General features: G+C 39.1%; 1 protein-coding gene across 5 annotated transcripts in view; it reads right to left on the minus strand.

Annotated features, from left to right (window-relative positions):
- myo9a (myosin 9a) overlaps positions 1–14,064 on the minus strand; it is a 76,733-nt gene that overhangs the window by 39,370 nt on the left and 23,299 nt on the right. For all 5 annotated transcript variants that reach the window (XR_001924227.2, XM_031899125.1, XM_002934550.5 and 2 more), the window contains exons 3-10: positions 10,258–10,352; positions 9,306–9,368; positions 9,123–9,222; positions 8,414–8,470; positions 8,088–8,185; positions 6,860–6,986; positions 3,015–3,104; positions 1,905–2,027 (exon numbers count right to left, since the gene is read on the minus strand). Coding sequence is in view for 4 of the 5 variants with exons in the window: in XM_031899125.1 (XP_031754985.1) it covers positions 1,905–2,027; positions 3,015–3,104; positions 6,860–6,986; positions 8,088–8,185; positions 8,414–8,470; positions 9,123–9,222; positions 9,306–9,368; positions 10,258–10,352 (753 nt within the window). In the remaining variant the exon portion in view is untranslated. The remainder of the gene's footprint in view (positions 1–1,904; positions 2,028–3,014; positions 3,105–6,859; positions 6,987–8,087; positions 8,186–8,413; positions 8,471–9,122; positions 9,223–9,305; positions 9,369–10,257; positions 10,353–14,064) is intronic.

Below are 14,064 nucleotides of genomic sequence, written 5' to 3' on the forward strand. Positions count from 1 at the left end.
ACTTATCGTAACCATGTTGAAATATGATAAAAATACTATTTCTTATGAAAGGAAAATTATTAGGCACATTTCCCTGAGAGCTACAACAAATAATGTATTGGAACCAAACTCATAACTGTCTACACTGTAACTAATAATAACATGAAAACCATTTGCTTCAAGTCTATAACATTAACAACGAATCAGGTTGTTAACATTAACAACGAATCAGGAAGCATTTACTGGCATTTACTAGTCTACTGTAATGAATAAAGTATTCTAAAATAGTGGCATAACTTATCGCTACTGCTCCCTCTCCAGGAGGGCAGCTAGGGAAGGGGGATTTCTTTACAACTATAGAGGAAGTGGACCCCTGGGCCCCTTTGCAACTGCAAGGCCTGCTTCCTTATAGTTATGCCAGTGTATAAATATTACTGGTGGCTATGGCTGACAGAGCCAATATAGGATACTGCTATCACTAGTACCATCAATAAAAAGCAGATTTTCCATTTGTGTTAAATCTAGCATCTGTCATTTTTCAGCTATGTGTACATAAGACTCTGTGTATTCCACAGTAGCACACACATTAGAAGACAATTCCATATGATCATGCAAAAACAAGTATGCACCAGAAATAATCAGTCTGTGATCCTAGTGTTTTTGGAAACAGAATGCCTTAGCTTCTCAGAATCAGACATATTTATACACAACACAGAAACCTGAAGCAATTTACTTCTAAAAAGTATTCACATTATCTTACATTAACCCACACTGATGAACTGGGAAACCAGGACCAATATGTACATAACATGTTTAAACTCATTGCATGCTCTAAAACCATATTTAACATTAAATCCCTCACAATATAAGGGTCAACTTGTACTGCTATCAAGTTTACTACACTTCCCATGATAGTGTATGTTTAGGTGGAGCTTCTGATTTACTGGAGATAGTTTACTATTAGTTACAAATCTAATTCATACCTTAGCCCTTAAACAAACCAAATTCCCAAAGTAAATGAGTTACTTTTTAGCCAAGACTGAACAAAACAGGTTCATGCTAATTAGGAACCAGGGGAAGGGCTCATTAAATTCATAACATTACATTTACATATTGTCCATATCCCCCACAGGTACATTTCTTCTTCATCAAAGGTGACTTAAAAACAATTAAAGTGCCAATGTGCTATCTCACTTACTATAGATAGCCCAGTGATTTGCCCCATATTTTACACTGCAAAGATCTCAGTGACCAAAATGTATGTGATGTGCAGTGGTTAATTTATTATTGTTAATGGGAAAAGGCACTGACATGACTGTTGCCTAGAAAAGCATACTTCTGGCAGCAGTCGCACACGTGATTTTTTTTTTTTAAATAAAAGAAAATTAAGTGGCAATGTCATCAAAAATATTACATAAATACATTTAGAAACTCTTAAGAAAGTCTAGAACAGCAGAAACTTTAGCACATAACTATTTACATAGGGGTTAAAAGAATGTCAAATTTTCAATGTTTTGAATGGTTTTTGCACACTTTGGAGTTAAATTGTCTATCTCTGCTCTGGTGGCAGTTTATAATTGGTGTTAGTTTTTGGACTTATTATCTCCTTACTATCAGATTCAGAAAGATGGAGTTAAAATGTTGAAGTTTGCTTTACTCGATTTTTTTACTTAAAAAAAAAAACATTTTGGAGTAAAGTGGAGTAAAAACTGACATTCTACTTTTGTGTATTCCCCCCAGGGCAGAAAATAACCACCCTTTATAACCCTAGGAGACTGCCCATAACTTCCTATCTCTACCATCTCAAACAAAACTAGTCATCATCTCCCATGCAAAATTTCCTTCTCACCACTGTGTTCCAGTTCCTGGCTTTGAAGTATTTCACAGTCTACAATTTAGCATTTGACCTCCCCTTATCCACTTACCTGGCTCCCTTCATCTATGGCTTTGCTGTTGATGTTAAGCAGAGCGTGGTTGATACGAAAAACAATCCAGTCAAAGAGAGCACTGTAAAGGGACTTAGCCAAAGAGTCTCTGACAGTGATAGCCTAGGGAAACAAAGAAAATGTATAGGAGACTGCAAGATGCAACATATTATCAAGTGAAATAATACATAAAACAACAATCTATGGGTAATGGCACAATTTGTCACTGCGAGCAAGAAACTAGCAGAAACTGCCATCACCTGCATTTTCCGATGAAATTTATTATTTATAGAAGTACAATTTGCCCATCAACAAATTACTATTTTAAGCAATACTGTCTAGTTGAAGCTTGGAAAACTACCGGTACCTGCTTTGTCCAACAAACAACCGGACAATGGGCAAATTTAATTGTTAACAACGAAAAATATTAAACCCAATCAATTTTCTAATGGATGTCGGATGAAAAATTGCTAAATGTACGATCGTGCCCACTAACCTTATGATAATTTGATGGATCGTACTGAAATTTGCGGTTAGGGAGAGAAAAATCTTAATATGTACGTCCAGCATTAGTCTCCTCCAGAGCAGGTGGAAAAACAAGCTGTGTGCCATTACCTTAACATCACTGACTGCGATCCTTTACACACTGTGCCCACCACAGGCAGTACAAGCCGCAGGCAGTACAAGTGAAATTAAGGTTATTGGAACACTGGGCAGACTCTTGACCTGTGCAAAACCGCAGGCCCAATAATAGTCCCTTGACTCATATTTGCAGTCTTCATCTGGAGCCACTGGGCCAGTCCAGGTGCAGAAACACAGAAGAAATCTTGGCACTGAAATGCATGCTCATGTGATTTGGCGCCAAAATCTCTCTGTTGTCTGTACCCTAGCCAATGCAGTGACTCTGAGTGAAGATACAGAAGACTGCTGTTTCTCACCTGCTCTTACATGCAGTTGGAGAAACAGCCCATTGTGGAATTAGGCTAAGCAGGCAACAAGTATTTTTAACAGAGTTACATACCCTGCAGATGGAAGGTATACTTTTCATATACCACTTATACAGAATATATTGCCCCTTCAGCCCAAACCTATTCTTTTTTTAATGCTTACCTCTGGCAAGCGGTATGGCAGGATTAGTTTTTCTCCAACTGTGACAGTTTTTCTTGTTATCAATGCGTCCAACAGCATCTCCTCCCGCACCTGTGATGGAGAAAGCATTCCACAGAATTGCCAAAATCAAACGAAAGGGATTATGGCACAAATTATATAATTTACTTTTAGGAAGCAATAAAGTTATGTTAGAAGGGACCACAGTGAGGTATACCATTTAGTATGAAACAAATGGAACAGACCTGGTAATGAAAAGACACAAGACCCTGCAAGGCATTGTGGGAAATGGAGTTTTAATTGTTTCAGTGGCACATGTAATCAGGTCTGGCAGTTTGGAGAATAGCTTAGGACAGATAGATACTGCTTTTAACATTGAAAATGTTTACCGCATATCAAAAAGATGATAGTTACATTTGAGTTTACTTCCCCAAGCATTTGTGACCTCTCTGGAAAAACAGTTAGGGCTCTGGCACACGAGGAGATTTGTCGCCGGCGATTTTTAAAAGAGCGATTTGGCGACAAGACGAGCGACAAGACGCCAATGCTAAATCAATGGAAATCGCCAGCGTCAAAACATACGAGGCTTCTTCAAATTGCCTGCGGTTTCAAATCTCACACAGACCCTTTTCTGAGCGACTTGAGTAAACATGTGGGAGGGGTAACTGTTGAGTGGTACCATGGGTAGCAGATCGCCTGGAGCTCAACTCGCATGAAATCTCTTCGTGGGTATTGTCGTGGCGACTTGTCGCCAAAGCGCCAGGGGGAAAAAACGCAGGCGACAAATCTCCTCATGTGCCAGAGCCCTTAAGGTTAAAAGGTGTGACCTCTTACTGTGAGCAACCACTTTTGTGTTTATATACATCATGGTCACCTTTGAAATTCCACACAGTGTCAAAAAAACAAAAAAAAAAAAGGTAATAATATGGCGCCAAAACTCTCACAAAACTTTTATGCCTCAAAAAAAATAAAATAAAAGCATAACCTCCATCCTCTTTTGGCATACACGCCAAACGTCTTAGACATTGCCTGAACTGGGAACTTTCTTCCTCACCATCTTACCTGTCTCTTCCAGGCATCACTCACCAAATTAGATTGGCACATGTGCAAGAGAGTTACATTTTCTTATATTACACTAGTGCGCATGTGTATGCCTGATGCTTCAGATGGAATTCTGCAAATACTAATGGGGCCAAGAGGCACTTAGCCAGCAACGGTTTAGAGCCTCACTTAGTGCTGCCATTAAGAGTTAGACTCCCAGGAAATACAGCCTCAGGGGTGACTTTCTAATCACTTTCTGTTTATGTTTGGAGGGAACATATTTGCTGCAAATGCAGCCCGACCCTATACCTGATTGCTTTCTGATAACAGCAGGCCATTAAATGATGACTGAAAACTTGTTCCCATAAAGCATTCCTTCTCTGCATTAGATGAGTGGGAATTAAAGTCTGACTCAGCAGAGGTGAAAATTAAACGAATAGCAATAACAATGGACATAAAGCGTTCATGGTCTATCAAGAATATTCATGCTTACTTCATCCACAGGAATGTATCAAACTATGGCCTCTTACTGTATGGCATCTATTTGTTTTAATATAGCACCACTTGTATACACAGCCCAGGACTTTAAAACAATACATCAACTGAATAAACGGGGAGTAATACGATAATAGAACATAAATATTTACAATCCTTTATATTATATTCAAGTTTATACTAGGATACACCATAGCAAGGTGGTCCCTGTCCTGTAGTTTAAAGTCTTAAAGAGGTAGTTCACCAATAAAGGGGAAGGAAAGTTAAAATAAAAAAAAAAGTTATTATGCAACCCCCAGTGATTTTAGTCACTTACCTACAACCCTGGGCTGGCGCTCATCTTGTTAAAAAAAATTGCATCAGCCCAGGGTATCATTTGATAAGAGCCACATTGCCATGTTCTTTCTTTCTTCCAGGTGCCCTTGGCGCCAGTTCTAGGAGGGTGCATGCAAAGTACAGAAATCTCAGGAAAAATCTCTGTACTGCATAACACATCCAAGCTCAAAGATGGGCACCCGGAAAACCAAAAAAAAAAAAAAAAGATGGCAGCATGGTACTCAGAAAACAGTACCCCCAGCTGGTGCATTTTTTGGGAAGCAGCTCCAGCCTATGGAAGCAGATTAGTAACTAGAATTACTGGGGGTGGTTAATTTAACTTCTAGAATGTTATAGAATGTCCTATTCTAAGCAGCTTTTCTGTTTGTATAGGCTATACAAACACCACAATGTTTATTATGTGCAATCACATTTTATGGCTCATTTTATTGTTAGTTCATGTAAGTGAATGGTTGGTAATTAGTGCTAAAATTATGTTTGTAAAACCCATTAGAGTTAGGAACTTTATGGGAATGCAGTTGTCTTGCAATGTAACCTATTTTTGTTTTATCTTTCCATGATAAAGATTAGCGCAGTTGTGTCTGTGGTGAACATTTCAGTTTTATAGTGGCTCACTGGTTAGCACTTCTGCTTTACAATGCTGGGGTTCTGAGTTTGTTGTAGGCCAGAGCACTATCTCAAAAGTGTTTGTATGTTCTCCGTGTGTCTGCATGGGTTTCCTCTGGGTAATCTGTTTTTTTCCCACCTTCCTGATAAAATTGCCTATAGTGCATGTTAATGTAATAGGAACTTAGACTGCAAGCTCCTCTGGGGCAAGGACTAATGGGAATGATGTATAATCTCTGTGCGATGTAAATGTGTCTGCACTATATAAATAACAGATAATAAAAATAATAATGTATCCCTTTGGCCATGGTCAACATTGTTTAAGTAGAAGTACCAAACAAAATGCATATTGTACTTATTTATCAAAAGTGTACATAGCTTTGTAACAAAAATAAACAAATACTGCAACCTACAGCAAACAAATAGTTAAAAAGTGTATAGATAAAGAGTAAAATATATCGATATTAAAAGGCAGTTCATTTCACTTATAGTTCATGGTGTATTGTAGGCAGTAATAATTGCAAGGCTGAGAGAGATAGGACAATAGGAATGCAATAATAATAAGAAACACAAAAATAGCAGTGAATCATACTTGCCCTCCAGCATAGTGAAAGTTACTTTAAAGGTGATTTTTCTCTCAAAATGTATGTAGAATTCAGTGACCCCGGATAAGGGGTCTATCTGTAATTTGGACCTTAAGTCTACTGAAAATCATGTAAACATTTATTAACCAATACGATTGTTTTGCCTTTAATAAAGATTAATGATATATTAGTTGGGATCAAGTTAAAGCTACTGATTTATTATTATAGAGAAAAAGATCATATTCAAAAATAATAATTTTTTAAAATGGAGTCTATAAAAGATGGCCTTCCTGTAATTCCGAGCTTTCTGGATAATAGTTATCCAGATGACATACCTGTATGTAATATAATGATATTGTGATATGTATTAAGGCAGAGGATATACAATAACACTAAATTTGTAGCTGCAAGCAGAACTTTCCCATTTGGCATTGATATATATAGGACCAGCGGCCAGCTCTTTTATTGTAGTTCTTGTCCTTTACAACATGGACTCAAAAAAAAGGGAGTACAGTACATTGTGGGTAAAAGCAGGTTGCACTATGCACCTTGCACCCTACACCCTTTAGTAAATGAGCCCTGTACATTTGGAGAATTAAACACAGGGTTTTGCTGCAGTTTTCTTACAGCTCTTTACACTTCTATATGAATGCAGCTTGACTTTGACAATTGATACACAACCAAACACTTGCCAGCTGTTCTTTGGACCATCAAACAAGTTTGCCCGCTGAGTCAGGATTATGCCATTTCATTACAGCTGTAGCAACATATTATATTTGGATTTACCTTTAGAAGCTCAGACACAATGTTGAGGGTCTCAGGGTTTGAGATATCAATTGACTCATCACGATACGTCTTTCTTTTGTACTGGATGTTTCCAAGATGCAGAATAGCAGAAAGTAATGAGACAATCCTGTGAGTGGAGAGAGAAATATAAACAGAATGAGGCAATAATGTAGTAATATGGTAACGTACAAGCTTTGTATGCACTTGGTTGAGCTGACTTAATATCAAAAGCGCTGCTCTTACTGCTTTACTTTTAGACAGGCCTAACCAACTGACATCTGGTCTAAAATTGGCAAGATCTTGATCGGGCAGGTTTGATTTTCCTGTTGGATCAGGGAATGCATTGGTTTCCCATTTTAATATCAGGAGAAGATCCGCTTGTTTGGAATGTGAGATCTCAGCTAGAGCTGATAATTCTAAAATGGTCTATGGTAATTATAACAGGTCAAATAGAGGCTAATAAGCTGCAGAATACAAAAAGGGTCTGGTCCCCCTGGTTAGCATTCATTGATTCTAAACAGCTTGTGAGAAACCCTTAGCAGTATGTGAGACCCTAGTTATCTCTTACTATGTCTGCATGTCCCTCCTTCCCCCTGAACAGGATATCGAGGACAGAGCCTCTCATGGTACCCATGGTTAAAAAACAGCACCAGCCAGAGACATCAAAACCACCACAACATTTTATTCTAAGCAAATCCTTATTAGTTCAACTGTTTAACGGCAGTGCATAGATGATATACTAAATTGAATGAACCGAATGCGCTCTACCACACACAGATGGATAATGATAAAGGCTGGGGTAGCCTTCAGACTAAATTTACGCATATGTTCTTCCTTTTAAGCATTTGCCTTGTTCTACTGTCATACTGTCTGTATCATCTGAGTTATACGAAAAAACTTACTTGGATAAAAAAAAAAGGTGTATAAGACAAGTATGCTCATTTAGTGCAAAAGAATTATTCAAGACTTGAAATGGTGGTGGCAAAGACTATTTCAAACACAATTTAAGACTATTTCAAACACAACTGTCAGCATAAGCTGGACTAATACAAAAAACTATGTGCCACTGAACAGTTGTTACAGAATGGTTCCCAAAGCACCCAACATAGTCTAGGTTGTTTTAAAATGAGGAATGTGCCTTTCTTTAATGTAAATGGGAACACTGTCAGGCTACAGAAACTCTCCAGTTTTCTCACAAGCTCTCTCAGGCTGCCACTCGCATACTCACTGTCTTCGTGTTGCTGGCATGAAACCAACCATCTCCATTGCCAGCTGCAGTCGTTCAAAGTCATGTCTAAGATCCTCACCCTCTCCTCCCAAGGAGTCCTGTAATAAAAGCAGAATTTCACAATGCACAACAGCACTGAATTATAGACAGCACAATGTTTTATAAAGAAACATAAATATTGCTGAACATGCACCTGGCACTGCCCCATAAGAACAAAAACTAATAAATCACCTACTCAGACAGAAACTTTTTCAGTGAAAGCAGTGTTCAATGAGAAATACCATGCCCAGAGAAAATATATCAGTTACCCCTCAAGTAACACTCACTGTTTCATCTTCACCATAACTTTCTCCCCAGACCTGTCTTTGTGGCTTTCGCGTTCTCTGTAAACAAAGAAACATAAAGGGCATGTATCGGATGCACAGTTTTTTAGTAAATGACCCTAGCATTACTTCATACTGCAATGGCAGTGAGCAAAATTACATTTAAAACATCCCTTAAGCTAATGCTGAGGTGCATTGCATTTCCCACATATCTTTGCTATACGTCTATGGCTATCTAGGGGGCTATAAATAATACTAGCAAAATAAAAGAATTGCTCATATAGAGTATGTTAATTGGGCAATGTTAAGCTTAAATGTACCGAACCTCTTCCAATGTCTGGAATCTGCTGGAAGTTTGTGACACTATTCCTCTTCTACAAATCACTTGACATCTTATGGAGGGTGGTGCTCCGTGATCACCGTGAAAGCTTCAGTATGTTACCACCCAGGTAACATATTGAAGATTGTCAACAGTATGATTTTTTTCCATGACTAACCACTTTAAAGGGACACCTGCCATTTGACTTCTACATGATCTTGGCAGGGTTTTAGCTGGCAAATTTAAAGATTCTGATTTTTAGCCATTCCAATGCATAGAAAATTTTGAAAAATTTTACTTTGGCACTAAAAAAATCCAAATTGGAAAAAAAAACTGTAAATGGCCCCCATAGTTTCTACAAGCTTCTCACCAAGCTCTCCAGCCCTCTCTTACCTGGTTCAAGTAGTGATAGCTCTCTGGATGCTCCAAATGGAATTCTGCCTTCTCCTCTTCACTCGCCCCAGCAAGAAGATAATAGAAGACATGATAATTCCTGTCAAAAATGTAAAAGGTAATAAATCACTAATGTGGCCATAATATCTCATTTTAAGTAGTATTGCCAAAAATCATACTCACCTTTCCTGCTGCTCCTGATAAACCAGCCTGGACTTTTCCAAAAGATATTTTTCTACGTACGCTCTACGGAGACAAATTTTATATATAGTTAGTTCTCCCATAATGCACCCCCTAACAACAAAAGGCTACATTGTGATTATGGGACATGCAATGTAGCACTACCTACAACCATATTTAATAAAAGATACAAGTTTTTGCAGGTGCAGTAATACATAGCAACAAATTACCAGTAAATGCTATACCTGATCATTGCTTGCTATACATAGTAAACCCAGCACACACAACCTAACAAACTTTTATTACCTTACACCACAGAAAGCCATGTGCTGTAGAACATGATATAAGTGATAAATCCATTATAATGAAGTACAGTTTTTGGGACCTGTTATCCAGAATACCCAGGACCTGGGTTTTTCCATAAAGTGGTATTTCTAAATTTAGATCTCCATACTTTAATGGGGTCATGTAATAAAAGGCACTAAGTTTGGCCGGAGCAGTAACCCATAGCAACCAATCAGTAGGTAGACTTTACTGGTCACCTGTTTAAAAGCAAACATCTTATTGGTTGCTATGTTTTTATTATTTTATTTTTACAGAGAAAAAGGAAATCATTTTTAGACAATTAAGATGACTTGAAAAAAAAACAACAGCATGGAAGTCACTAATACAAGAAAACATATAAGCTTACTGCTACAAGGGTTTTGTTTCTAGAAATGTGCTCTGTGTGTCTGCACCCAGGCCAACACAGCGTCTCTGGGAGCAGACACACCATTCTGCAGATCGGAGTGGAGGGACAATTTCTTGGCCTGTGCCTATACTCAGGCCAAGAAACCACCCCATGTGGCAGTAGCCTAAAGATCAATGTGCACTGACAGGGATTGAAATAGTTGTATGCAGTGGCAGCAGAATGCAACAAACAATATTTACCATGCACAAAGTATATACCACTCACCCACGCACAGTTCCTGTCTCGTGATAGTTGACCTGGATGAATTTTCCAAAACGGCTGGAATTATTGTTCTGATATGTTTTGGCATTTCCAAAAGCCTAATGCATAGAGATCAAAGGAGAAAACTGTAGGGAACCAATGCATGCCAAATGAGCAAAGACTAGGAAACACATTTCTTTGCCATCAATATAAAATATTACAATCTTTTTAATCACATTCCTTCTGTCTGGTTATAACCAAGCCCCATACATATAAAAGCCAGTCCAGGTAATAACATACATACATAATATAATATAATATAATATAACATAATACATGAAGCTGATCAATAGAAACACAAAACAACATCAGAGATATATTTGAGGTTATGCTTGCAATTTTACCTCCTTTCAATAGCATTTTTGGCTTATATTTGGATAATGTTATCTTATACCAAATAAATTCTTAATGTCATATTCCCCATTAAAAGGAGTAGCCAGGTAATCGATTGAGTCCCTAATCAGTGTTGTTCCTCTAATAGTCATTTTTTAATAAGGTATATGTTTCCATTATTTGGGAATCAATAATTTAGCTGCATTCAAAAGATGCAGAAAAGATGAATTTGTGAGAACTTGATGTTGGTGACATATAGCGAAGTAATATACATATATATGCAAGGTCTGCTAGGTTCCTGATTCCTGCTAATTAAGAGAAAAGTTGAAGTATTTATCCCACTATGGTTTAGTCTTAGACCACTCCCAAAATACGTGTAGAAGAATGCCTAATTTCAAGCTGCCTCTCCAACACAGTTAATTAGCATTTTGAAATATACTGTGTAATTGACATGGAATTAGGTAACATTTGGTTAAGCTTCTACCATAGTTCCCAATCTGATGTCTCATTTTCTGTAAAGATGGCCATACACACTACAATTACAATCTTTCCCACAACTGGTCGCAGGAAAGATTGCTTGTCCACTATACTAACATTTAGAGCTGAATCGTCAGATATGCAGGTAAAAGCAAAGCAATTCTACTCCTATCTGACGATTCAGCATTAATGTTTAAGATGTTCAGGCACCTTCAAAATTTTCCTCCTGCCCATTCAACAAGACAACTGATATCCAAGGCTTTTGCCAATATCAGATTACCACGGATTATCGTTTCATATAATATTGGTGTGCGTATGGCCATCTTGAGTAAAGATCTCTGGCTAAAGGTGGCCACACACGTGGCGATTTTTTGGATTTCGAAGATAGTTCAATCAACCACTAACCTTCAGGGCTAAAACAGCAGATAAGGAGGTAGAAACAATAGGATTTCTACCTCCTTCTGCCAATTCAGAGCTGAAGGCAGATTTTGGTCAGGCGCCTTCTATGGTGCCCGATCAAAATCTTTTAACTGGCCTCGTACGATATTGTCAGTGCGTGTATGGCCAGCTTTAGCCTGTAAAAAAAAGTTAAAAATTTGTAGAGGGCTCAAGCAGAGGTTTATAAAGAATGTCAATGTATGGGTGATTCAGAGTAGCTACATAGTTTTTCAAAGGCTATGACCAGTCATCATCAGTGTGACTCATGTAAATAAAATTCAGTCAGTAGCTCTCAATTTAGCCTAACTGTGTCCCTTATACTGTATAAATGGGGTATATGTCTTGCTAGAGTTATCCAGCAGAAATTATGTGTTTATGGTCATACACATTAGCTGCTCTGCCATAACTCTCAGCTTTATTCCTCGAACATTAAATTCTATATGCTAACCAAATGTACTTTTCTATATCTTACAGTGCGCCTATCATCCTCCAAGTAATGGAAGCAACACTTATATGGTTCATAACTCCAGAGTGCAGGGTACCAGTGTGCCTGTGTGCTGAGTATCCTGCAGCCCAAGGCAGAACAGTGGGTTTCTTCTGAATTCCTGATTGGGAAGGGGGCCCCACCAGACAATCGCAAAGGTTAGTTTTATGGGCATCTAAAATATGCAGCCCTGTACTCTATAAATATCAAAATGAAAAAAATATTTAACCAGGAATTTAGCTGTACTTTATTGTTGGTCTTGGAATATTTCCTGCTTCATATAAAGCCACAGATGCGAAGAGGAACACGCTGTAGGCCAATTGCACTGATCAAGGAAACTATTTTCCAGTAATTGATATACCGTATATACTCGAGTATAAGCCAAGTTCTTCAGCACCAAAAATGCGCAGAAAAATTCACCCTTGGCTTATACTCGAGTCGGATTAAATACAAGCAGGTTTTCAGAGAGATCTCACTTGTAAAAGCCCCTGCCAGCAATCGCGATTAACATTCCCACCAGGCTTCCTAAGAGTGCGCTCTTCTGCGCGTCTGGGTGGAAGTGACGTCACGCGCCCCACTTCGAGCACACTTCTGCCCTGCCAGCACTTCCCATCCCACCAGCATCAGTAGCCCCACCAATGCCAGCAGCCCCACCAATGCCAGCAGCCCCACTAAGGGTGTCTTTTACGCCACTGGGCGCCCCTGCAGTTTCAAGCTTGGCCGCCATCAGGGGGGCACAATTGTCCCGGGCCCAAATGATCGTTGATTTAAAGGGGACCCCTTTAAAGAGTTACAGGCCCTTGGCTCATTGGTGGTCAGCGGGTAATTTTATTGGTTGAGCCCCGTGCGTACCTGTGACATCAGCACGCACGGGGCGCAACCTAATAAAAGATCTGCAGCTGCGAAAAGTGGGACCTAAGAAGAGATGGGGGACGCAGGCAGACGCAGCAGGCAGGCAGGCAGACAGGCAGGCGAGCGGGAGGGGTGGGGGATGATGTTGCGGGGAGCTGGGGGATGTTGGGGAGAATGCTGGAGGATATTGGGGGGAGCTGGAGGATGGTTGGGAGAACGTTGGGGTGAATGCTGGGGGGAGCTGGGGGTTGTTGGGGAGAAAGCTGAGGGGAGCTGAAGGATGTTAGGGAGGACGCTGGGGGTAGTTGAAGGATGTTGGGGAGGATGCTGGGGAGGATGCTAAGAGGGAGCTGGAGGATGCTGGGAGGGAGCTGGAGAATGCTGCAGTGGTGAGTGGCCCATAGTATGGGGACACTTGGGGGTCTCTGCCTTGGCACCAATGCAAAACGTAACCCCTGGCTACCAATGTTTTAGGGGGGGGCCCTGGCTACCAATGTCTGTGTCATTTTTTGAGGGAGGGGCCATTGGGGACAGAAAATTTTGTTGTGAGGGGCCCCGTGATTTCTGATGGCCCTGGTTTCAAGGTACTGGGAGAATATAATTAAATAGCTGAATTATTATTACTAGATAGGCTTACAGTTATAGTGCCATTTACTGAGCTCTGGGAAAAAAATAAATCATTTTCACTACATTCCACATTTATTCATTCCACTTTAATTTGAAATTAAAAATCAAAAGCCAGGCTATATATTATACCCTCTTCTCCACTTACAGAGCTAGTTTACTGTTTTTCTTTGAAATAAATATTTAATAATATATACCCCACTGATGCCTCAATTAATGTAATTTTATTGGTATTTATTTTGATTATTGAAACTTAGCAGTAGCGGCTGCATTTCCCAGCCTAGGCTTATACTCGAGTCAATAAGTTTTTCCCGTTTCCTTAGGTAAAATTAGGTACCTCGGCTTATATTCGGATCGGCTTATACTCGAGTATATACGGTAATGAATAAGATGCCCATATGAGGGATTAGCTTTTAATTTGTATGGTAGCACAGTATTTAAACTGTTAATAGAAATTCATATTTTGAAACAGGAACATGACGTTTAATGCAAATAACGATAATACACTAGCACAGATTGTAATTTTGTGTGATTGCCAAAATAAAAATATCTAAGCATTTTGT

This window comes from Xenopus tropicalis, chromosome 3, assembly GCF_000004195.4.
Source record: "Xenopus tropicalis strain Nigerian chromosome 3, UCB_Xtro_10.0, whole genome shotgun sequence".
NCBI classification, from domain to species: domain Eukaryota; kingdom Metazoa; phylum Chordata; class Amphibia; order Anura; family Pipidae; genus Xenopus; species Xenopus tropicalis.